Source organism: Chiloscyllium plagiosum, unplaced genomic scaffold (assembly GCF_037043375.1).
Source record: "Chiloscyllium plagiosum isolate Xiang-an unplaced genomic scaffold, Cpla_swu_hap1 HiC_scaffold_3, whole genome shotgun sequence".
NCBI classification, from domain to species: Eukaryota; Metazoa; Chordata; class Chondrichthyes; order Orectolobiformes; family Hemiscylliidae; genus Chiloscyllium; species Chiloscyllium plagiosum.
Genome location: NW_028270141.1, coordinates 162,593,300 through 162,617,753, shown reverse-complemented (window position 1 = coordinate 162,617,753; position 24,454 = coordinate 162,593,300). Strand labels below are relative to the sequence as shown.

The window sequence follows — 24,454 nt, the reverse complement described above, 5'->3', positions numbered from 1 at the left end:
CAGACACAGGGAGAACGTGCAAACTCCACACAGTCAGTCACTTGAGGGTGGAATTGAACCTGGGTCCCTGGTGCTGGGAGGCAGCAGTGCTAACCACTAAGCCACCCTGCTGCCCCACGAGTGTGAAGATGGAATGTTGTCTCCATATGGACTGTGCGGTGGTCACTCCTATCAATACCACATGGAATAATTAGAGAATATTTTCAAAACCTGCAACCTGCATCGTGCTAATCCAGGTTCAGTTGTGCAGTTCTGAAACATGCAGACACGTTGATGCTGGTAATCTCAGAGCAGAGAGACACAACTACCTTGGCTCCAGTACAAAAACATTACATTTCAACGAGATGAATGATGCAAACTACGCTTCATGTTTTTTTTTATTAGGATAAACCTACTGAATAGACAAGAAATACTTTTTTAATTTGCTACTCTATCTCAGAACTTGCAAGTGAACATGGTGCTATTTGAATGAATGTAGTGGCGAGTTATTTTTGCAAGTTCAATATGGTGACAGTACATAAACTCAGGACAGGACACATCTGTGATACCTGTGCCCTTGTCTCAGCACTGACTTGGTTGGAATTCAAATAATTTCCAAGAGCTCATATTTCACAATGACCCCAAAGTTCAATGGGAAGATCTGGTACTCTACAAAACATAAATACAGTTTCTAGACTAGCACAGGAGCCAAACTATCCTGGACAGTAACATTGACATTATGTGCAGTCACGCCTCGTTAGCAGTTATTCATTGAAATGACACATCACTCAGCGTCTTAAATTAAACCCACCCAAATTCAACAATTCAGAAGAAAGCAACTCATTGTCAGCCAGATCCCAACTTGCTTGACTGGGTCTGTAACACAAATCCAATTCCCAACATTTAACTGGGTTAAAATTGGAGCTGGTCTGACAGTGTGTTTGGTAAATGAGTGAGACTGGGAAAAGTTAAACTCTTTCAAGATTTCGGCAGCAGTGTCTGAATTTCCTATAATCAGCGAGGTACATTTACAATTTAGTCCTCAGGCTCATTCTTGCTGTAATCATTAGTCCATGTCTGATTGAATTCTCCATTGACACAGTCTGTGGAATCTTTCCCTTTCGACACTGCAAGGTTACAGCAGAAACGCACACTGAACGGAAATGGAATCAGTTTCGGTCTGCAGGAAGTTGTTAAATCTCTGATGATGTAAACTTCATGACTGAGAACAGGACTCTCAATCCTTGTCCTCCTACACACTGGATGGTTGATCTCGACATGACAATTTGTACTGCGTTGATTACACATGGAGCCAGAAATGGTTTGAACAGACACATGTTCATCGGAGAGGCAGGGCTGACCAATGTTGCTTGCAGTACAATATGGGCAAAAACAGGCATGTACCTTGATTGGAACCAGTCTCAATGTACTTAAGGTGATGATCAAAAATGATTAGAGCCATCCATTCTCTAACCTCAGTGGCTGCACTGCATTCTGTCACTTGGGTTCAGGACAGACTGAGTTGGTGCCCCAGATCTATGTCCTGCTTCAGCACTTGCTACTGATGGGTCTGCACTTGGTTCCTGCTGGACACTCCTTTCTGCTGGACACTCAAAGTGCACACAATGGAATACCTGGAGTAGGAGAGGAGGGTTAGAATTGTAACTCTATTCCTGCCTCACTTACTCCTGAATAAAGAGTCTGGATGTTTTAACTAACACCTTAAATTAGTGAACAAAGAAATTTGCCCAGTTATCAGATTTATCAATGCAGACTTTCCAAAACTGTGCCCCCCAGTTGTCTACAGTAATAGGAAAGCCCACACAGATGATAAGACAGCACAGGATTCCAGTGTCACACACGTTCTTTGACATTATCAAACACTTTACTTTGGCCATATCAGCTCTTATGCAAATGGGAAAAATTATTGAATGCCACTTTCCTTCCTCACACTGCTTTTATTTCCCTCTTTTTCATTAATTATGTGACAGTTCTTTGGCGATTGGCAAATCAAATGAGCCATGATTTTATTGGATGTTGGAAAAGACTCAAGATGCTGGATGGCCTATTCCTCCTCCGAATTCCAATGAGCTCATTACAGTCATGTTAACATTTTTTAACCCTTCCAATCATCAGGCTTACTACTTTTTTGATTACATTATAGGCAACTCATTTTAATCTAAAACATTTTTAATCTAAACCAATTGTCCAAGAAAAGGTTGCAAGGACAATATCAGCATCTACAGATCAGTCAGTTTAACTTCGGTGGTGGAGAAACTTCTCAAAACAATTATCCCAGATAGAATCAGGAATCACATGGAAAAAGATGGCTTGATCAGGATTTCTGAAGGGAAGATTCTCCTTAATTAACTTGGGAGTTTTTTTTGAAGATAGGCTCAATGAGAGTAATGTGTTGCTTGAAAAGCGCAGCAGGTCAGGCAGCATCCAAGAAGCAGGAGAATCGACGTTTCGGGCATAAGCCCTTCTCCAGGAATCATTCCTGAAGAAGGGCTTATGCCCGAAACGTCGATTCTCCTGCTCCTTGGACGCTGCCTGACCTGCTGCCTTTTTCAGCAACACATTTTCAGCTCTGATCTCCAGCATCTGCAGTCCTCACTTTCTCCTCAATGAGAGTAATGGTTGTTGATGTAGACTACATGGATTTCCAGAAGGTCTTTGATATAGTGCTACACAACAGACTGGTGAGGAAAGGTATTGGTCATGGTGATATAAGAGGCAAAAGCAACGTGGATACACCATTAGCTCAGGGTGAGGAAACTTAGTCACGGCTAACGGATAGTTTTCGGGCTAGCGGAAGGCTGGTCATGGAATTCCCGAAGGGGTCAATATTGGAGCCGCTGCCTTTCCTGAAATAATGATCTGGATCCTGGTGTGCAGGGATAATGTTAAAGTTCACAGAAAACACTAAATGTGGAAGAAATGTGAACTGTGAGGAGCTCAGTGTGAAACTCCAAACGGACATTGACAAGTTGATGGAGTGAGTGGAGAGGTGACAGATGGGGTTCACTAAAGACAAATTTGAAGTGAAGCACTTTGGTTGGAAGAACATTCAAAGCCAAAATAATATAAGCGATGCAATTCTAAAGGAACAGTGGGACTTGGGTAAATACATGCACAGATCATTGAAGAAAGCAGGGAAATATGGAGAGCAGTTAATAAAACATACGATGCCTTCGGCTTTATGAATAGAGACAAGAGCAAGGAGATGATGTTGAACTTGTATCAGCCGTTTGTTAGACTTCAACTGGAGTATCAGGAGAAAGTAAGGACTGCAGTTGCTGGAGATCAGGGTTAAAAAGTGTGGTGCCGGAAACGCACAGCCGGGAGGCAGCAACCGTGGAGCAGGATTCCTGATGAAGAGCTTATATTCGAAACATCGACTCTCCTGCTCCTTCGATGCTGCCAGACTGGCTGTGCTTTTCCAGCATGACCCTTGTTAGACTTCAGTTGGAGTACTGAGTACAATTATGGGTGTCACAGGAAAGTTGTGAAGCACTGAGAAAAGCTTAAGCTAATCAAATAGAGTCACCATGGTTTTGTGAAAGGGAAATCATGTTTAACAAACTTCCAAGAGTTCCGTCAGGATATAACAAGGAGAGTTGATACAGGGGAACCAGTAGGTATAACGTATTTGGATTTTCAGAAGGGTGAGGTCCCGGACGACTGGAGGGTAGCAAATTTGTGTCCTGCTTCAAGAAGAGCTGCAAAGATAAACCTGGGAATGAAGCCCAGTAGGCCCAACATCTGTGGGAGGTACGTTACTGGAGAAGATTCTGAGGGACAAGACATGCATGTGGAAAGACAGGGTTTGGTTAGGTGCAGTCAGCATGGCTTTGTGAGTGGGAGATCATGCCTCAAAAATTTGTTAGAGTTCTTTGATGAAGTGACCAGGAAGGTTGACGAGGGCAGGGTGGTAGATGTAGTCTATATGGATTTCAGAAAGGCCTTTGATAAGGTTCCACATGGTAGGATGCTCTGGAAGGTTAGACTGCATGGAATCTGGGGGAGCTGGCAAACTGGATACAAAATTGGCTTGATGATAGGACGCAGAGGGTAATAGTGGAAGGATGCTTGTCAGACTGGAGGCTTGTGAGTAGTGGAGTACCTCAGGGGTCAGTGTTGGGTCCATTGCTGTTTGTTACCTATATCAATGATTTGGATGAGAATGTCCAAGGCATTCATTAATTTGCTGTTGGCACTAAACTAGGCAGCATTGTGGACAGTTAGGAAGGTTATCAGAAATTGCAGCAAGACCTTGACCAGCTGGGGAGTTTATGGAGTTTAGTATGGATAAGTGTGTGGTCTTGCATTTTGGAAAGTCAAATCAAGGTAGGAATTTCACGGTGAATGGTAGGGCCTTAAGGAGTGTCATGGAACAGAGGGACCTTGGAGTTCAGGTTCACAGTTCTCTGAAAGTGGTGTCCCAGATAGTCAGGGCAATGATGAAGGCTTTTGGTAGACTGGCTCTTATCAGTCAGGTCATTGAGTATAGAAGTTGGGAAGTTATGTTGCTGTTATCCAGGATGTTGGTGAGACCACGCTTGGAGTATTGCGTTCAGTTTTGGTCACCTTGTTGTAGGAAGGATGTTACTTATCTAGAAAGAACGCAGAAGAAATTTACATAGAACATAGACTGTTACAGCGCAGTACACGTCCTTCGGCCCTCGATGCTGCGCCCAATCAGTGAAATTAAGCTGATACCCATCTAGCATATGTCAGATGGATCAGTTTTTGTCCAATGTGTACTGGAGGGTTTCCTGACACAGTGTGTCGAAGGGCCGACAAGAGGGGAGGCCACACTGGGTCTGGTGCTTGGTAATGAACCAGACCCAGGTGTTTGATTTAGTTGTAGGTGAGCACTTTGTGGAGAGTGACCATAATTCAGTTACATTTAGTTTAGCGATGGAAAGGGATAGGTACATGCCACAGGGCAAGAGTTATCGATGGGGGAAGGGCAACTATAATGCGATTAGGCAGGAATTAGGATGCATAGAATGGGGTAGCAAAATGCAGGGGATAGGGACAATGGAAATGTGGAGCTGGTTTAAGGAACAGATATTGCGTGTCCTTGATAGGTATGTCCCTGTCAGGCAGGGAGGAAGTGATAAGGTAAGGGAACCGTGGTTTACGACAGAAATTGTATCTCTCGTTATGAAGAAGAAGGAGGCTTATGTGTTGATGAGGCAAGATGGTACAGATGAGGCGATGGAGAGTTACAGATCAGTTCGGAAGGATTTAAAGAGAGAGTTAAGAAGAGCAAAGAGAGGACACGAGCAGGCTTTAGCAAATAGAATAAAGGAGAACCCTAAAGCTTTCTAAAGGTATGTGAGGAATAAAAGGATGACTCGGGTAGGAATAGGGTCAGTCAAAGACAGGAGTGGAAAGTTGTGTGAGATCCTGTGGAGATCGGAGAGGTGCTAAATGAACATTTCTCATCGGTGTTCACTCAGGAAAAGGAGAATATTGGAGAGGAGAAGACAGAGTTATGGACTATGAGACTTGAAAGGATTGAGGTTAGTAAGGAGGAGGCGCTAGCCAATTTAGAAGGAGTGAAAGTAGATAAGTCTCCTGGGCCGGATGCGATTTTGCTGAGAATTTTCCAGGAAGTTAGGGAGGAGATAGCAGAGCCTTTGGCTTTGATCTTTGAGCCATCATTGTCCACAGGTTTAGTACCTGAGGACTGGAGGATTGTAAATGTTGTGCCCTTGTTCAAGAAGGGCAGTAGAGATGGCCCAGGTAATTATAGACCAGTGAGCCTTACCTCTGTTGTAGGAAAGGTTTTGGAAAGGATTATAAGAGATAAAATTTATAATCATCTAGCAAGCAACAATTTGATTGGAGATAGTTAGCATGGTTTCATCAAGAGCAGGTCATGTCTCACAAACCCCATTGAGTTTTTTGAGAAGGTGACCAAGCATGTAGATGAGGGTAGGGCAGTTGACGTGGTATACATGGACTTCAGTAAAGCCTTTGATAAGGTTCCACATGGTAGGCTGTTGGAGAAAATGCAGAGGCATGGAATTGAGGGTAATTTAACAGTTTGGATTGGAAACTGTCTTTCTGAAAGAAGGCAGCGGGTGGTGGTTGATGGAAAGTATTCAACCTGGAGTCCGGTTACTAGTGGTGTGCCACAAGGGTCTGCTTTGGGACCACTGCTGTTTGTCATTTTTATAAATGACTTAGATGCAGGCATAACATAGGTGGATGGATTAGTAAATTTGCAGACGACACTAAAGTCAGTGGAGTAGTGGTCAGTGTGGAAGAATGTTACAGGTTGCAGGGGGACTTGGATAAACTGCAGAATTGGGCTGAGAGGTGGCAAATGGAGTTCAATGCAGCTAAATGTGAGGTGATGCACTTTGGGAAGAATAACAGGAAGGCAGAGTACTGGGTCAATGGAAAGATTCTTGATAGTGTAGGTGAGCAGCGAGATCTCGGTGTCCATGTACATAGATCCCTGAAAGTTGCCGCCCAGGTTGATAGTACCTTTAAGGCGGCATATGGTACCTTTATTGGTTTCATTGGTTGAGGGACTGCGTTCCAGACCCATGATGTCATGCTGCAACTGTACAAAACACTAGTGGGGCCTCACTTGGAGTATTGTGTACAGTTCTGGTCGCCATATTTTGGGAAGGATGTGAAGCGTTGGAAAAGGTGCAGAGGAGATTTACCAAGATGGTGCCTGGTCTGAAGCGAAGGTCTTATGAGGAAAGGCTGAGAGACTTGGGTCTGTTCTCATTGGAGAGAAGAAGGCTAAGGGGGGATTTGATAGAGACACACAAGATGATCAGAGGATTAGATAGGGTAGACAGAGAAAGTCTTTTTCCTAGGATGATGACGTCAGCGTGTACGAGGGGGCATAACTACAAACTGATAGATTTAAGACAGATGTCAGAGAGTGATCAGGGCGTGGAATGCCCTACCTGCTAATGTAGTCACTATCCACAATTCTGCCTACCTTTGTGTCATCCACAAATTTACTAACCCATCCTTCTTCACCCACATCCGGATCATCTATAAAAATGGCTAACAGCAGTGGCCCCAAAACAGATCCTTGTGGTACACCACTGGTAATTGAGCTCCAGGACGAACATTTCCTATCAGCCACCACCCTCTGACTTCTTTCAGCTCGCCAATTTCTGATCCAAACTGTTAAAGCCGCTTCAATCCCGAAACTCCTTATGTTGTGCAATAGCCTACCATGTGGAACCTTATCAAATGCCTTACTGAAGTCCAAATACACCACATCAACGGCTTTACCTCCATCCACCTGTTTTGTCACCTTCTCAAAGAACTCAATAAGGTTAGTGAGGCACGACCTGCCCTTCACAAAACCATGTTGACTATCTCTAATCAAATTATTCCTTTCCAGATGATTATAAATCCTATCATTTACAACCTTTTCCAACATCTTATCCACAACTGAAGTCAGACTTACTGGCCTATAATTACCAGGATAAGACCTTCTTGAAGAAGGGGACAACATTTGCTATCCTTCAGTATTCTGGCACTACTCCTGTCGACAATGACAACATAAAGCTCAAAGCCAAAGGCTCTTCAATCTACTCCCTGGCTTCCCAGAGAATCTGAGGATAAATCCCATCCGGCCCAGAGCACTTATCTATTTTCAGATCTTCCAAAATTGCTGAAGTCTCCTCTATGTCAACCTCAATCCCATCTAATCGGGTAGCCTGTATCTCCGTAATCTCACTAACATTTCCCTTTTCCAATGTGAATACTGAAAAAAAGTATTCATTAAGGACTTCCCCTATGTCCTCAGATTCCATATATAACTTCCCACTACTATCTTTGATTGGCCCTAATCTTACTGTAGTCATTCTTTTATTCCTGATATACCTGTAGAAAGCCATAGGGATTTCCTTGATCCTATCTGCCAACAACTTCTCATGTCCCCTCCTGGCTCCTCTTAGCCCTCTCTTTTGATCTTTTCTGGCTAACTCTCCAGCCCCCTAACTGAGCCTTCATGCCTCATCCTCACATAAGCCTTCTGCTTTCTCTTGACAAGAGCTTCAACTTCTTTAGTAAACCACGGCTCCCACACTTGACCACTTCCTCCCTGCCTGACAGGTACATACTTACCAAGGACACGCAGTCGATGGCCCTTGAATAGGCTCCACATTTCAATTGTGCCCATCCCCCAGCAGTTTCCTTGCACCCCCCCCCCCATCGAGGCATCCTAAATCTTGCCTAATCGCATCATAATTGCCTTTCCCCAGTTATACCTCTTTCCCTGTGGTATATTCCTATCCCTTTCCATTACTAAAGTAAACATAACCAAACAGTGGTCACTATCACAAAGTGCTCACCAACCTCCAAATCTAACACTTGACCGGGTTCCTTATCCAGTACCAAATCTAATGTGGCCTCGCCCCTTGTTGGCCTGTCTACATACTGTGTCAGAAAACCCTCCTGCACACATTGAACAAAAACTGACCCATCTAAACTACATAAACTATAGCATTCCCAGTCAATATTGGGGATGTTAAAGTCCCCAAAACAATTACCCTGTTACTCTCGCTCCGATCGAGACAACATGGAAGTCCCAGGTACTAACCCTTGCTGAAAGTTCACTCACCTTATTCCGAATGCTCCTGGCATTGAAGTACACACGTCAAACCAACATCCTGATTGCTGGTGCCCTCTCGTGACCTTGTAAACCAATCCCTGACCTCACTGCCCTCCCCCTGTTCCCATCCCCCTGCTACATTAGTTTAAACCCTCCCCGAAGAGCTTTAGCAAATCTCCCCCCTGAGGAAATTGGTACCCCTCTGGTTCAGGTGAAGACCATCCTGTTTGTAAAGGTCCCACCTCCCCCAGAAAGAGCCCCAATTATCCAAGAATCCAAAACCCTCCCTCCTGCATCATCCCTGTAGCCATGTGTTCAGTTCCAGCCTCTTCCTGTTCCTCACCTCACTAGCACGTGGCATGGGCAACAAACCAGAGATAACCACTCTGTTTGTCCTAGCTCTAAACTTCCATCCTAGCTCCCTGAATTTCTGCCTTCGATCCTCACCTTCCTTCCTACCTATGTCGTTAGTATCTATGAGGACCACAACTTGGGGCTGCTCCCCCTCCCCCTCAAAGATCCCAAAAACATGATCAGAGACATCACGAACCCTGGCACCTGGGAGGCAACACACCAACCGAGAGTCTCTCTCGTTCCCACTGAACCTTCTAGCTGTCCCCTAACTATGGAGTCCACAATGACTTATGCTCTGCTCCTCTTCCCCTTTCCTTTCTGAACAGGGATAGACTCTGCGCCGGAGACCTGTACCCCATTGCTTACCCCTGGTAAGATGTCCCCCCCAACAGTATCCAAAATGGTACTTATTGTTGAGGGGAATGGCCACAGAGGTTCCCTGTACTGCCTACAAGTTCCCTTTCCTACCACTGACGGTAACCCATCCACCTTCCTCACACGGCTGTGGAGTAACTACCTCCCTGTAACTCCTCTCAATAAATTTACAAGGGTGTTGCTTGGACTCAACAGTCTGAGCTATAGGGAGAGGCTGGACATGTTAGGACGTTTTCTTTAGAGCGTAGGAGACTGAGGGGGACCTTATAGAAGTGGAAAAGATCATGAGAGGCATGGACAGGGTGAATGCACTCAGTCTGTGTCCCAGGGTTAGGGAATCGAGGACTAGAGGGCATCAGTTTAAGGTTAGAGGGGAAAGAACAAGAGGGAACCTGAGAGGCAACATTTTTACACAGAGGGTGGTATGCAGATAGAATGAGCTGCCAGCGGAAGTGGCTGAGGCAGGTACATGCATTACATTTAAAAGGCAGTTGGACAAATACATGGATAGGAAAGATTAAGAAGGATAAGTGCAGGGAAATGAGGTTAGAGTCATAGAGTCCTCCAGCACGGAGACAGGCCCTTTGGCCCAAACTGGTCCATGCTGACCCAATGTCCATCAATGCTAACCCCATTTCCCGGAACTTTACCTGCCTGATAAAAGTAGCGGTGCTCTGAAAGCTAGTATTTCCAAATGAACCTATTGGACTATAACCTGGTGTTGTGTGATTTTTAACTTTGTCCACCCCAGTCCAACACCGGCATCTCCACATTGTATCTTTCTAAGCCTTTCCTATTCATGTATTTCATAGAATCATAAAAGCCTTACAATGTGGAAACAGATCATTTGGCCCAACAAGTCCACACCAACTCTCCTAGGAGTATCCCACCCATACCCATTCCTCCTACCCCATATTTACCCCCTGACTAAAGCACCTAACCTACACATCCCTGAATGCTGTGGGCAATTTAGCCTGACCGATTCACTTAACCTGGCCATCTTTGGAATGTGGGAGGAAACCAGAGCAAAGCCACGCAGACACGGGGAGAATGTACAAACTCCACACACAGACAGTCGCTCGAGGCTGGAATCGAAACCGGGTCCCTGGCACTGTCAGGCAGCAGTGCTAACCACTGAGCCATCGTGCCACCTTGTGAATGTACCCGCCTCAACCACTTCTGCTGGCAGCTCATTCCATATGCGTACCACCCTCTGGTAAAAAAGTTGTCTCTCTAAATACCTCACTTTTAAAGGCCTCTCCCAGTTGCAAGGTCCCTTTGCCTGCAAACCAACTACTCCAACCAACCCCTGCAAACTCCTGTCTAACTCCATCAACTACTCCAACCAACCCCTGCAAACTCCTGTCTAACTCCATCAACTACTCCAACCAACCCCTGCAAACTCCTGTCTAACTCCATCAACTACTCCAACCAACCCCTGCAAACTCCTGTCTAACTCCATCAAAATTTGCCTTAGAATGTGGGGAGGAACGATGGACATTTTGGTCGGCATGGACCAGTTTGAGTCTCCATGCTGTATGACTCTATTTGAGAAGGAATCACATAAACGATTACTGTACAAGATTGGAGACCTCATAGTATTATGGTAATGTATCAGCATTGATTGGTTAACCCACAGAAGAAACAGTTCAGAATAATCCATCTTCCCGAGGTTGAAATGACATAACTAGTGGAGTGCCACACAGATCAGTTTTAGGGTATCAATGATTTACTATCTGTATTAATGACTCGGAGGAAGAGGCAGAGTGTTATGTATTTAAATTTTCTGATGATACACAAAGAGATGGGAGGACATGTTCTAATGAGGACATTAGGATCTGCCCCAGGATATAGATAGGATCTAATGAGGACGTTAGGAATCTTCCCCAGGATATAGATAGGATCTAATGAGGACGTTAGGAATCTTCCCCAGGATATAGATAGGATCTAATGAGGACGTTAGGAATCTGCCCCAGGATATAGATAGGATCTAACGAGGACATTAGGAATCTGCCCCAGGATATAGATAGGATCTAATGAGGACGTTAGGAATCTTCCCCAGGATATAGATAGGATCTAATGAGGACGTTAGGAATCTGCCCCAGGATATAGATAGGATCTAATGAGGACGTTAGGAATCTGCCCCAGGATATAGATAGGATCTAATGAGGACGTTAGGAATCTTCCCCAGGATATAGATAGGATCTAATGAGGACGTTAGGAATCTGCCCCAGGATATAGATAGGATCTAATGAGGACGTTAGGAATCTGCCCCAGGATATAGATAGGATCTAACGAGGACGTTAGGAATCTGCCCCAGGATATAGATAGGATCTAACGAGGACGTTAGGAATCTGCCCCAGGATATAGATAGGATCTAATGAGGACGTTAGGAATCTGCCCCAGGATATAGATAGGATCTAACGAGGACATTAGGATCTGCTCCAGGATATAGATAGGATCTAACGAGGACGTTAGGAATCTTCCCCAGGATATAGATAGGATCTAATGAGGACGTTAGGAATCTTCCCCAGGATATAGATAGGATCTAACGAGGACGTTAGGAATCTGCCCCAGGATATAGATAGGATCTAACGAGGATGTTAGGAATCTTCCCCAGGATATAGATAGGATCTAATGAGGACGTTAGGAATCTGCCCCAGGATATAGATAGGATCTAACGAGAACGTTAGGAATCTGCCCCAGGATATAGATAGGATCTAACGAGGACGTTAGGAATCTGCCCCAGGATATAGATAGGATCTAATGAGGACGTTAGGAATCTGCCCCAGGATATAGATAGGATCTAACAAGGACATTAGGATCTGCTCCAGGATATAGATAGGATCTAACGAGGACGTTAGGAATCTTCCCCAGGATATAGATAGGATCTAATGAGGACGTTAGGAATCTTCCCCAGGATATAGATAGGATCTAACGAGGACGTTAGGAATCTGCCCCAGGATATAGATAGGATCTAACGAGGACGTTAGGAATCTGCTCCAGGATATAGATAGGATCTAACGAGGACGTTAGGAATCTTCCCCAGGATATAGACAGGTTGAGTCAGTGGGCAAAGTCTTGGCAACTGGATTTTAATGGAACAAAAGTATGAGGTCATGCATTTTGGTAAGAAAAATCAGAAGGTAAAATAATGAATTCAATGGAGAGATACCCCAAAATACTGTGGTATAGAGGGAGCTGGGTGCTCTTCTGTATGAAACTTTAGACAAAATATTAACATGCAACTGCACCAAGTAATGAAGACAGCAAATGGAATCTTGGCCTTTAATGCTGAGGGGTTTGAGTTTTAAAACAGAGAAGTCGAATTACAACCATACAGTGCACTGGTAAGGCCACATCTGGAACACTTTTTGTCCCTGTATTTAAGATCAGAAGACAGAGGGGCAGAGGTAGGCCATCCAGCCCATTAAGTCAACTCTGCGATTCATTGAGATCACGACTGATCTGATAACCCTCAACTCCAGTTTGTTGCCTTTCCCCCATAACCTTTGATACCCTGACTGAATGAAAAGTTATCTCAGCCCACTATACTTAATGACACAGCCTTGACAGCTCACCGTGGTAAAGACTTCCAGAGATTCACTCTCTCTGAAAAGAAACTTCTCTTCATTTCCATTTTCAACATACAACCCCTTATTCTCAGATTATGCCTTCTGATCCTACACTTTCCCGCAAGGGGAAATAATATTGCCACATCCACCCTGTCAAGTCCCTTCCAATGTCAGTGGTGACAGCTGGTTGTTGTGTCCACTAATTGGATAGTTTAGTGGGCTCCTCGGAACTGGCCCCACTCCAGCATCAAAAGGTCCTGGTGGAGCACTAAGAAGATGATCAAACTTGACTGTCTAGGAAGAATTAAATATCATAAGTTTTCTGCCAAATGTTTCCATCAAATAAGCACAGCTGCAAGACAAGAAATATAAATTCAGTCCAATAATCATGAATTAAATAACGTCTGATTTTTCTTTTGGAAAAAAAACTTCACCATTTTCAAATGCAACCTGCAATAGTTGTCCAGCTTGGAAACGGAATCATTCAATCACGTGACCAATGAGTTTCCAGAGGGGTCAGAGGTCAGACAACAACTGTTCAAGATATTTCTTAATGACTTGCTGGAAGGACATGAATGCGATGTCACAGAATTTGCAGACAACACAACAATAGGTAGAAAGGCATGTCGTCATAGGGATGCAAACAGTTTAGTGAAAGATCGGGACAGGAGATGTAAGTGGGCAAAAGATTGTTAGAGTCTATTATGGAAAAGTTGTTCATTTTGGAAAGAGAACAAAAGATTTGAATATTATTTAAATGGCCAGAGACTACAGGAAGCTGCAGCACAAAGGATTCGGGGGGTGGGAATGTGCTCAAAACACAGAGAGCGAGCACCCATGTACAGCAGGTAATCAGGAAGGGCTAATGGAATGCTGGCCCTTATTTCAAGGGGGTTGGAGTATAAGGGTAGAGAAGTCTTACTGTAACTGTACAGGGAGCTGGGGAGAGCACATCTGGAACACTGTCAGCAGCTGCGTCCCTTATTTCAGGAAAGTACCATTTGAAAGACTGAGATAGATTCTTGATTAGTGGGGAATCAAGATTTATGAGGAAAGGGCAAGAAAATAGACACAAAGAATCAGCCATGATCCTATTGAATGGTAAGGAGGCTCGAGGGGCCAAATGGCCTACTCCTGTCCCTAATTCTTCTGGTCTATAATCTAGGCCAGGAACTGGTAAACCAAATGTCTCATGTCTTCTAACCACCCTATTTACGTGTTCTGCTGCCTTCAGGGATGTGTGGACAAGCACTCTGAAATTCCTCTTGTTCCTCAAGGTTTCCTTGTGTTCTGCCATTGAGTGCTCCCTTAACCTGTAACTTCTCCTAAAGTGCATCATCTCACACTTCTTTTCCACATCACTTTAAATCTATACCCTCTTGTTCATTTTTTTTTTTATGAGCAGGAAAGCTTCTCCCTAAATACTCTTTACAGTTTTTAAAACATCTATCAAATCTCCTATTAGCCTTCTTCTCTCCAAGAGAATTGTCTCAACCTCTTCAATCTAACCTCATCACTGAAGTTTCTCATCCCTGAAACTGTTCTTGTAAATTGCTTCTACATCTTTCCAATGCATTCACATCTTTCCTATAACGCGGCGTCCACAAGTGTATACAATACTCCAGCTGAAACATTATGCATGTCTTGTACAAATTCAACATCACTTTCTGATCTTGTATTCTATGGCCCTATTAGTAAAGCCAATGACACTGCATGCTTTATTAACTGCTCTTTCCATCTTCAATGATCTGTACACATCTACATCCAAGTCCTTCTATTCTTGCATGCCTTTTAGAACCTTACCCCCTAATTTATATTATATTACAATGTTAATCCTACAAAGTGCCTCATCTGCCACCTAGCCATTCACTGTACCAACTTAGTAATGTCAGTTTGGAGTTCCACACTGTCTTCCTCACAGTTTACAATTCTTCCAAATTTAATGACATCAGCAAAATAAATCAAGTACTCAATTGGTGCTCTCAACTTCTTCCTCATCCAAGAAATATTCATTTGGGCCCTAATTATCCCAATCAATCCTTAGATAACATTTCACTGTTTTTGTGGATTGCCTTTTGCCTTAGTAATAGAGTCACAGAGATGTACAGCACAGAGAGAGACTTTTCAGTCCAACCTGTCCATGCCGATCAGATATCCCAACCCAATCTAGGCCCACCTGCCAGCACCCAGCCCATATCCCTCCAAACCCTTCCTAATCATATACTCATCCAGATGTCTTTTAAATATAAATGTACCAACCTCCACCACTTCATCTGGCAGCTCATTCCACACACACACACCACCCTCTCCGTGAAAATGTTGTCCCTTAGGTCTCTTTTATATCTTTCTCCTCTCACCCTAAACCTATGCCCTCTAGTTATGGACTCCCCAACCCCAGGAAAATGACCTTGTCTATTTACCCTATTCATGTTCCTCATGATTTTATAAACCTCTATAAGATCACCCCTCAGCCTCTAACGCTCCAGGGAAAACAGCCCCAGTCTATTCGGCCTCTCCCTGTAGCTCAAATCCTCCAACCCTGGCAACATCCTTGTAAATTTTTTCTGAACCCTTTCACGTTTCACAACATCCTTCCTTAAGCATGTCCTGTGGGCTTGGAAGGTGCTGTGTAAATGCAAGTCTATCATGCTTTTCCCTCAATATGCGGTTCTATCTGGTCAGGTGATTCTCCAAAACAATTCCAATCTGACCTTCCCTTTAAGCAAGCTCATAGAACAGTCCTAATACACTGTATTTGCCTGTATATCACACCTCATTGGCTGTGTTATAGGTCCCGACGATCCTGATAAACACCACCGGCTGCAACTCGAAGCTGATAGTTTGCCATGATCTGGAATCAAAACACAGGAAACACAAATTAAACAGGAGAACAGGATCAATACAAACACTGAGAGATCCTTTCTTAATGAGAGAGTAACGTTTCAGCAATCCCAGAATTAGACCAGCAGCCAAACATTGAGAAATGTGCAAAACTTCAAACTAAGAGAAAGGTGCAAATATGGTTAGGAGATGTAAAACTTTTGCTAATTTGCTTTCCCTCAGTTAAACATTTGAGCTCAGAGAGAGATATTCCTGAGGTGAAAATGTTTATTGCTTGCTGAAGATTATTCTCACCTTTCATTAACATCACACATGGATTCCAGGGAGTGCAAGGCCTTACTGTAATTGTAATACCTGATGCAGAATATCTTCAGACAGCAGCAAGACTAAACAATCAGTCATCTTTACAAAGAAGAAAATGACAGACATTCATGTGGCAGCAATGCGGTTTCATGCGCATGCACTCCTTTTGGTAACTTCACCAGGTTGATAACTTGTTTTTAGATATTGCTGGTGTTGCTTTTGGCAAGCTGTCCTGCACTCTCCAATAAGCCAAGGTTGATCCCCTCGCTTGATGGTAATGGTAGGGTAGGGTATGTACCAGACCATGAGGTTGCAGATTGTGTTGGAGGATGATCCTGCTGCTGCTGATAGCCACAGTGCCTCACAGACATGAGAGTCGGCTCGATAGATCTGTTCAAACTCCATTTAGCATGGTGAATGAAAACAGACCAACACAGCACAGGAACCAACCCTTTAGCCCACCATGTCTGTGCTGAGCATGATGCCATTTTAAACTAAACCCCATTTACCTGCACCTAGTCTGTGTCCCTCTATTCCCTACCTGTTTATGTGTCTGCCTGAATGTGTCCTAAACACTGCCTTTGGATTTGCTTCTACCTCCTTCCCTGGCAGCACATTCTGGGCACCTACCCGTATAAAAAGCTTTCCTCACACATCTCCTATCAACTTATCCCACTTTGACTAAAACTTAAGCCCCCTATTATTTGACATTTCCACCCTGGGAAAAAGACTCTGATTGTCCACGTCTCTCATAAATTCATACTTCTGTAAAGTTGTCCCTCGACCTCCAACGCTCTATCTATAACAACCCAAGTTTGTCTGACCTTTCCTAATAGCTAATCTACTTCAACCTTGGCAATATCCTGATAAACCTCTTTTACACCAAAATCCCTATATCTTTCCTATAGTGTGGTGACCAGAGCTGCAAACAATACTCCAAACGTTGTGCATTGAAGTTTTATATAGCTACAATATGACTTGCCAACATTTTATACTCAAGGCCCTGGCTGAAGGAGGCAAGCATGCTGTATATACTCTCTACACCACCCCCAAGATCCCTCTGTATGTCAATGCTCTGAAAGGTCCTGCCATTCACTGCACGATTTTCCTCCTGCATTTGACATTCCACAACAGATCAGCTCACAACTACCTGGATTAAACTCCATCTGCCATAACTGTCCAATTATCCAACAGACCCACATGCTGCTGCATCCTTTGAGAACCTACCTCACAATTCACAACTCCACCAATTTTTGTGTTGTCTGCAAACTTACATATCAGATCACCTACATTCTCATCCAAATCATTTATATGTAATAAACAACAAAGGGCACAGCACTGATCCTTCGAGAACACCACTCTGGTCAGAAAAACACTCCTCTATAACTACTCTGTCTTCCATGGCCAAGACAATTTTGTATCCAACTTAAAATCATCACTGATTCCTATCTCTAAGAAGTCCATTTTTTTCCAAATGTAAGTAAATCCGGTCCCTAAAAACCTTTTCCAATAAATTACTTATCATAGATGTAAGGCTCACCAGCCTATGAACACAGAATCCTAACAGTGCAAATAGAGCCATTCCGACCATCAAGTCTGCACAACCCTGGATATCATGGGTCAATTAGCATAGTCAATCCACCTAACCTAAACATCTTTGGACTGTGGGGGGAAACCCACCCAATCACTGGGAAAACGTGCAAGCTTTGCACAGACAGTCACCCATACCTGCAATCAAACCTGCATCCCTAGCACTGTGAGACAGCAGTGCTAACCTAACCATGCTGCCAGTCTATGCTTTCCTGTATTATCTTAAACAAAGGGACAACATAGACAATTCTCCAGTCTTCTGGGTCCTTGCCTGTGACTAAACAAGATCCAAGATCTCTGCCAATGGCTGAGCAATCTCCTTCCTTGCATCCCTCAGTATCCTGAGACAGATCCCATCAGATCCCAGGCACTTACCTACCTTAATGTTTTTCAAGATATCTAACATCTCCTCCTTCTTAATACTGACCTGCCCTTGATTATCAACATACCCCTCCCTAATCTTACCATCATCCATGCCCTTTTCCTTGATGATGACCGATACAAAGCATTCATTAAGAATCTCACCCACTTCCTCTGGTGACACACACAAATTCTAGCTTCGTTGAGAGTGGACCTGGTCTTTCCTGAGCTATCATCTTGCTCCCAGTGTATGTATAAAATGCCTTGGGATTCTTATTAATCCTACTTGCCAAGGATTAATTTTGCTTTTCCCATTCTTGTTTAAATTCTTCCCTTCTTCCTTTCTATTTCTCAAGAGCCTTGTCTGATTCCAGTTTCCTCAGTTGAAACTTTATTGCTGGAACAGCACAGCAGGTCAGGCAGCATCCAGGGAACAGGAGATTCGACGTTTCGGGCACAGGCTCATTCCTGAAGAAGGGCCTGTGCCCGAAACGTCGAATCTCCTGTTCCCTGGATGCTGCCTGACCTGCTGTGCTGTTCCAGCAATAAAGTTTCAACTTTGATCTCCAGCATCTGCAGACCTCACTTTCTCCTTCCAGTTTCCTAAACCTTATATATGCTTCCTCTCTCTTTTTGACTAAACTTTCAATATCTTGTCACCTAGGGTTCCCGAATTGTGCCATGATAACCTTTCATTTTCATAGGAACATGCAAGTCCTGAATTCTGATCAACTTCTAATTAGATGGTCCCTATCTAATTTCTCCAGTTCCTGCCTAATGCTGTTAAAATTAGCCTTCCCCCAATTTAGCATTTTCACCCAAGGACCAAACTTGTTTTTATCCACAACTACCTTAAAATTTACTGAATTATGATCCCCGTTACAGAAACGGTCCCTAATTCTAATCCACTGATACTCTGGTCACCTGACCAGACTCATTCCCCAGAACTAGGTCTGGTATAGTTTCTTCTATGGTTGGACTATCTACAAATTGTTTCATTAAATACTCCTGGATGCAGTTACCAAACTCTGTCCAAGTTAAACACCAGGGAGTGTTTATGGGAGTTCTAGGTGATATTCGGGAAGTTAAAATTACTCATTATAACAACCCTGTTGTTTTTAGATCTTTCTATGATCTGCTTACATATCTGTCCCTCTATCTCCCGCTGGCTATTGGGAGGCCTGTAATATAACCTCGTCATAGTGATGGCACCTTTCTTTATTCCTGGGTTCTACCCATGTAGCCTCACTGGATGAGCCCTCCAGAATATCCTCCCTCACTACAGTTGTGACATTCCCCTTAATCAGTAATGCAACTCCCCCACCCCTTTTTATATCCCTCTGTATCAAGCCTGAAACACTTAAACTGGAACATCGAGTTGCAAGTCCTGTCCCTTCTCTTAACCAAGTTTCTGTAATGCCTACCACATCGGGCTCGAAGCTCATCTGCCTTACCTGCTATACTCTTTGCATTGAGATAAATGCCTTTCAGACTGCCAGTCCCGCCATATTCATTAACCTGGCCCTGCCTGTTCTTTCTATTAGGTAGATTTACTTGACTTAAACCTCTACTTTCTCCTCAATCACTCCACTTGCTGACCTTCTGCTCTGGCTCCCACCACCCCCTCACCCCCTGCTGAGAGACACTAACAAACCTCCCGTCAGTATATTGGTGCCCCTTCAGTTTAGGTACAACCTGTCCTTCTTCTAAGTTCCCTCCTGCCCTGGAAGAGACCTCAATGACACAGATATCTGAAGCCCTTCCTCCTTTACTTGCTCTTCAGCTATGTATTTAACTGATTCAGTGCCCATTGTCACAAAGCTAGTCCTTTTTTTTGAACGTTTTGAGTGGTCTGGCCTGGTCTATAACAGATTGGGGGCTCTTTGTGGGATTTTAAACAGTGAGTGGTAGATGCTAGTGTCTTTATTTCGGGTGTTGGTTTGGTTGGGTAGTCAAAGCTTGGGATAGTAATGGCTCTTTCAGTCACCAAGAGTTTTCTGGACACAGATGCAATGATTTTGGACGTTTTACAAAAGGTGAATAAAGCCAAGCTGCAGGAATTAGCACAGAAGCTGGAACTGGACCTGCCTGCTTCTGTGAGGAAAGGAGAGATAATTACAGCAGTAACTCAGCATTTAAACTTGCTGGAGAAACCATCAGAATCTATAGAGATGGCAAGGATTCAATTGTAAATGAAGCAGCTTGAGTTCGAGACGAGAGATAAGGAAAGGGCAGCAGAAATGAAACAGTTTGGGATATGATTAAAAGCAGAAGAGAGGGAAAAAGAGAGAGCTTTTAAACTTCAAAGACTAACACTTAAAAATGAAAGTTAGCTTAAAAGGCTGGAGATAAAGGCTGAGGGTAGGCTTGGTAGGAAGGAAGCGAGGATGAGCAAGCCCCTGGTAGTCAGAAACCCAGTCCAAGCATTGCCTAAATTTGATGAGAAGGATGTGGAAGCATTTTTCATCTCATTTGAAAAGGTGGCTAAACAAATGCAGTGGCCTGTGGCAATGTGGGTTTTATTGATCCAAACAAATCTGTAGGTAGGGCTAGTGAGGTATTCACATCAGTATGAGAGGAGGTATCTGGGGAGTATGAGGAGGTGAAAAAAGCCATTTTATGTGCGTATGAGCTGTACCAGAAGCCAATAGACAACATTTCAGGAATCTAAGGAGGGATCCTGGTCAAAACTTTATTGAGTTTGACAGGATCAAACACAGTAATTTCGATAGATGGATCAGAGCTCTAAAAATCGAGCAAACCTATGATGCCCTTTGAGTGGTAATTATTTTGGAAGAATTTAAAAATTCAGTGCCTGAAGTAGTGCAACCTCATGTGGAAGAGCAGAGAGTTAAAACAGCGAGGTTAGCAGCTGGAGGGGCTGATGGTTATGAGCTAGTCCATAAAACCCGGTTTGGCTTCCAGAAGCAATTTCAGGGATAGAAACTGGGGCAAAGAGAAATCCTCACGTGGAAAGGGAAAGGTAGGTCTCAGTGAAGATCCTAAGGAGAACTTACCACAGGGTAAAAAAGAAACCCTTGAGGGGGACAAAGAAGTTAAAAAGCTCCAGTGTTTTCACTGTAATAAAATGGGCCACACAAAATCACAGTGTTGGTGGGCTAGGAGAAAGTCAGACGTAGGAAAACCAGACACGCCTGGGAGTTTTGTTGGAGTAGTAACAAAAAGCACAAGGGAAGTTAGACAACTGCCTCAGAGTGTACATGATAGAACATAGGACATAGAACAGTACAGCACAGAATAGGCCCTTCAGCCCATTTGCCAACCACTGATCCTCATATATACACCCTTAAATGTCTGTGACCATATGCATGTCCACGAGTCTCTTAAATGTCCCCAATGACCTCGCTTCCACAACTGCTGCTGGCAATGCATTCCATGCTCTCACAACTCTGTGTGTAAAGAACCCGCCTCTGACATCCCCTCTATACTTTCCTCCAACCAGCTTAAAACTGTGACCCCTCGTGTTAGCCATTTCTCTCCTGGGAAATAGTCTCTGGCTATCGACTCTATCTATGCCTCTCATTATCTTGTATACCTCAATTAGGTACCCTCTCCTCCTCCTTTTCTCCAATGAAAAAAGTCCGAGCTCAGTCAACCTCTCCTCATAAGATAAGCCCTCCAGTCCAGGCAGCATCCTGGTAAACCTCCTCTGAACCCGCTCCAAAGCATCCACATCTTTCCTGTAATAGGGCGACCAGAACTGGACGCAGTATTCCAAGTGCGGTCTAACCAAAGTTTTATAGAGCTGCAACAAGATCTCACGACTCTTAAACTCAATCCCCCTGTTAATGAAAGCCAAAACACCATATGCTTTCTTCACAACCCTGTCCACTTGGGTGGCCATTTTAAGGGATCTATGTACCTGCACCCCAAGATCCCTCTGTTCCTCCACACTGCCAAGAATCCTATCCTTAATCCTGTACTCAGCTTTCAAATTCGACCTTACAAAATGCATCACCTCGCATTTATCCAGGTTGAACTCCATCTGCCATCTCTCAGCCCATCTCTGCATCCTGTCAATGTCCCGCTGCAGCCTACAACAGCCTTCTATACTGTCAACGACACCTCCAACCTTTGTGTCATCTGCAAACTTGCTGACCCATCCTTCAATCCCCTCATCCAAGTCATTAATAAAAATTACAAACAATAGAGGCTCAAGGACAGAGCCCTGTGGAACACCATTCACCACTGACTTCCAGGCAGAATATTTTCCTTCTACTACCACTCGCTGTCTTCTATTGGCCAGCCAATTCTGTATCCAGACAGCTAAGTTCTCCTGAATCCCATTCCTCCTGACCTTCTGAATGAGCCTACCATGGGGAACCTTATCAAATGCCTTGCTGAAGTCCATATACACCACATCCACAGCTCGACCCTCATCAACCTTTCTAGTCACATCCTCAAAGAACTTGATAAGTTTGTGAGGCATGACCTGCCCCACACAAAGCCGTGTTGACTGCATTTAATCAAGCCATGCTCTTCCAGATGGTCATAAATCCTATCCCTTAGAAGATGATCAGAGGTTGATTAAGAAGGAAGTGCCAGATCTGCTTAAAAACTTACATGCAAGGGTAAGGTTTATTCACACAGGCCAGGAGCAGTAGGTAAAGAGGTTACAATATTAAGGGAAACAGGATCCTCTCAGTCTGTAATGCTGAGGGATGAGGAGATATGTACTCCTGAGGGACAATTGCCAGAAAAGGTGCTGGTAACAGGAATTCATGGTGAGACCAAAAGTGCTCAGTATGTAAAGTGAGGCGAGAGAGTCCAGAGAAGGGTGGAGAATTTGTGGTAGGAGTACTGGACAAACTCTCAGCTCCAGGAGTACAACTTGTCCCTGAAAATGATACAGCTGATTCACTGGTAGGTGTGCTGCCTACTCTAGTTGAAAAGCCAGTGGAGACGCAGGCAACTGAAGACCTGGAGAATGTTTATCCAGGAATTTTCCCAGATTGTGAAGCAAGTTGAAGCAGGAGAGATCAAAAGGAACACAAAAGGAAGCTGACACAGCATTCTCTGAGACCTTTTTTGATCAGATAAATGGAACAGAAAAGGAACAAATAGATAAACATGCAATTATCTTTAGCTCTACTACGTTTATTGAATTACAGCAGAACGATAAGTTAAAACAGTTATATCAAAAGGCATTTACAGAGAAGGAAAGTGAATGCATCCCTGTGTGTTATTACTTAACAAATGATGTCTTCATGAGGAAATGGAGGCCATCACACACTCAAGCAGATAAGTGGCAGAGATTCATCAAATTGTTTTGCCAGTAAGGTACAGAAAGGAGGTGCTTCAAGAGGCGCATGAGCTACCACTTGGAGATCACTTAATGGTGAGGAAAACATCTAACCAGAACTCCATCAACAAACACATCCTGTTAGACCCCATCTTTAACCGCCTGAGAAAAGTAACAGGAAGTGACTTCACCACAGGAAATGACATCACCAATCCAAAGAAACCCAAACATATAAAGAGAAAGCAGGAATTTTCAGCATTGCTTCGTCTGAGGCCCATTGAAGATGTTACCTAGTAGGGTAATGAAACATCTGGAAATGAACTTTTCAGCTCGGCGAACTCGAATGAGATACGGAGGCGTTCGGTGGTGGGTGCACCACAGCCTGAATTCGCATGGGGTTGTGCATGTTTATAGTTAGTATTGTATATATGTGTGTTTAGACTCCTAACTGGGATTTTGAAGGGTTAAAAATGAAACCAGCTTTTGGTATTGATGGTTCATTTTTTTTAAGGGGTGAGCTGTCACAAACCTAGTCCTTTTGTTTCTAAAAGCTGTTCCTTGGCTCAAGGACACTGTGTCTTTGATTTTTTTTCAGAGGGATAATAAACCAGGCTGGGCTCCAATCAGACTGGTTTGGTACAGAGATGAAAAGGAATTTGAGAGGCCTTTTGTTTATATGTAAACAGATGAGACTTCAGGCCAAAGTGACCTTTAGAAGTGACCTGTATAATGAAAGTGGAGTGGTCGGCTCTCTAGCACAGCAGGTTAGCCCAGAACTGGTTGGGAGTTCAACAGTGAACTGTGTGGAAACTCTGTCTTCTCCCCTTCTAACTTCAACCTGTAGGCATCTGATCCTTTTCTGTACTGTGTTTTAAGGGAGTTTGCTTATTGGACTGTCGTATATATTCAGAACAGCAAAATTAAGTCTAGTTTGGACAGACTGAGTTCTGTAGGGATTCTTTATTCTGTTCTTTGTGTTTCATTGTGTAATTTTGTGAATAAATTTTTTGTCTGTTTTTAAACCTGGTAGTCAACCAAGCTAACTTAATCTGGGAAATTTTCACTGTACACTTAGCGAAATAAATTGCAAAGTTATGGCCTGGGCTGCCTGCTTAAGAATGTTTTGAGTGGTCTGGCCTAGTTCATAACACTATTTCTGGCCTCACTAGCACTTGGCACAAGTAATCCCAAGATTATAACCCTTCA

At 43.7% G+C, this 24,454-nt stretch overlaps 1 protein-coding gene across 1 annotated transcript in view; it reads right to left on the bottom strand.

Moving 5' to 3' along the window:
* Positions 1–359: 359 nt before the first annotated feature.
* Positions 360–24,454, bottom strand: part of btbd9 (BTB domain containing 9) — a 169,695-nt gene continuing 145,600 nt past the window's right edge. The window contains exons 8-9 of the mRNA XM_087976845.1: positions 15,664–15,742; positions 360–1,613 (exon numbers count right to left, since the gene is read on the bottom strand). Coding sequence (XP_087832971.1) covers positions 1,455–1,613; positions 15,664–15,742 — 238 coding nt within the window. The 3' untranslated portion in view covers positions 360–1,454. The remainder of the gene's footprint in view (positions 1,614–15,663; positions 15,743–24,454) is intronic.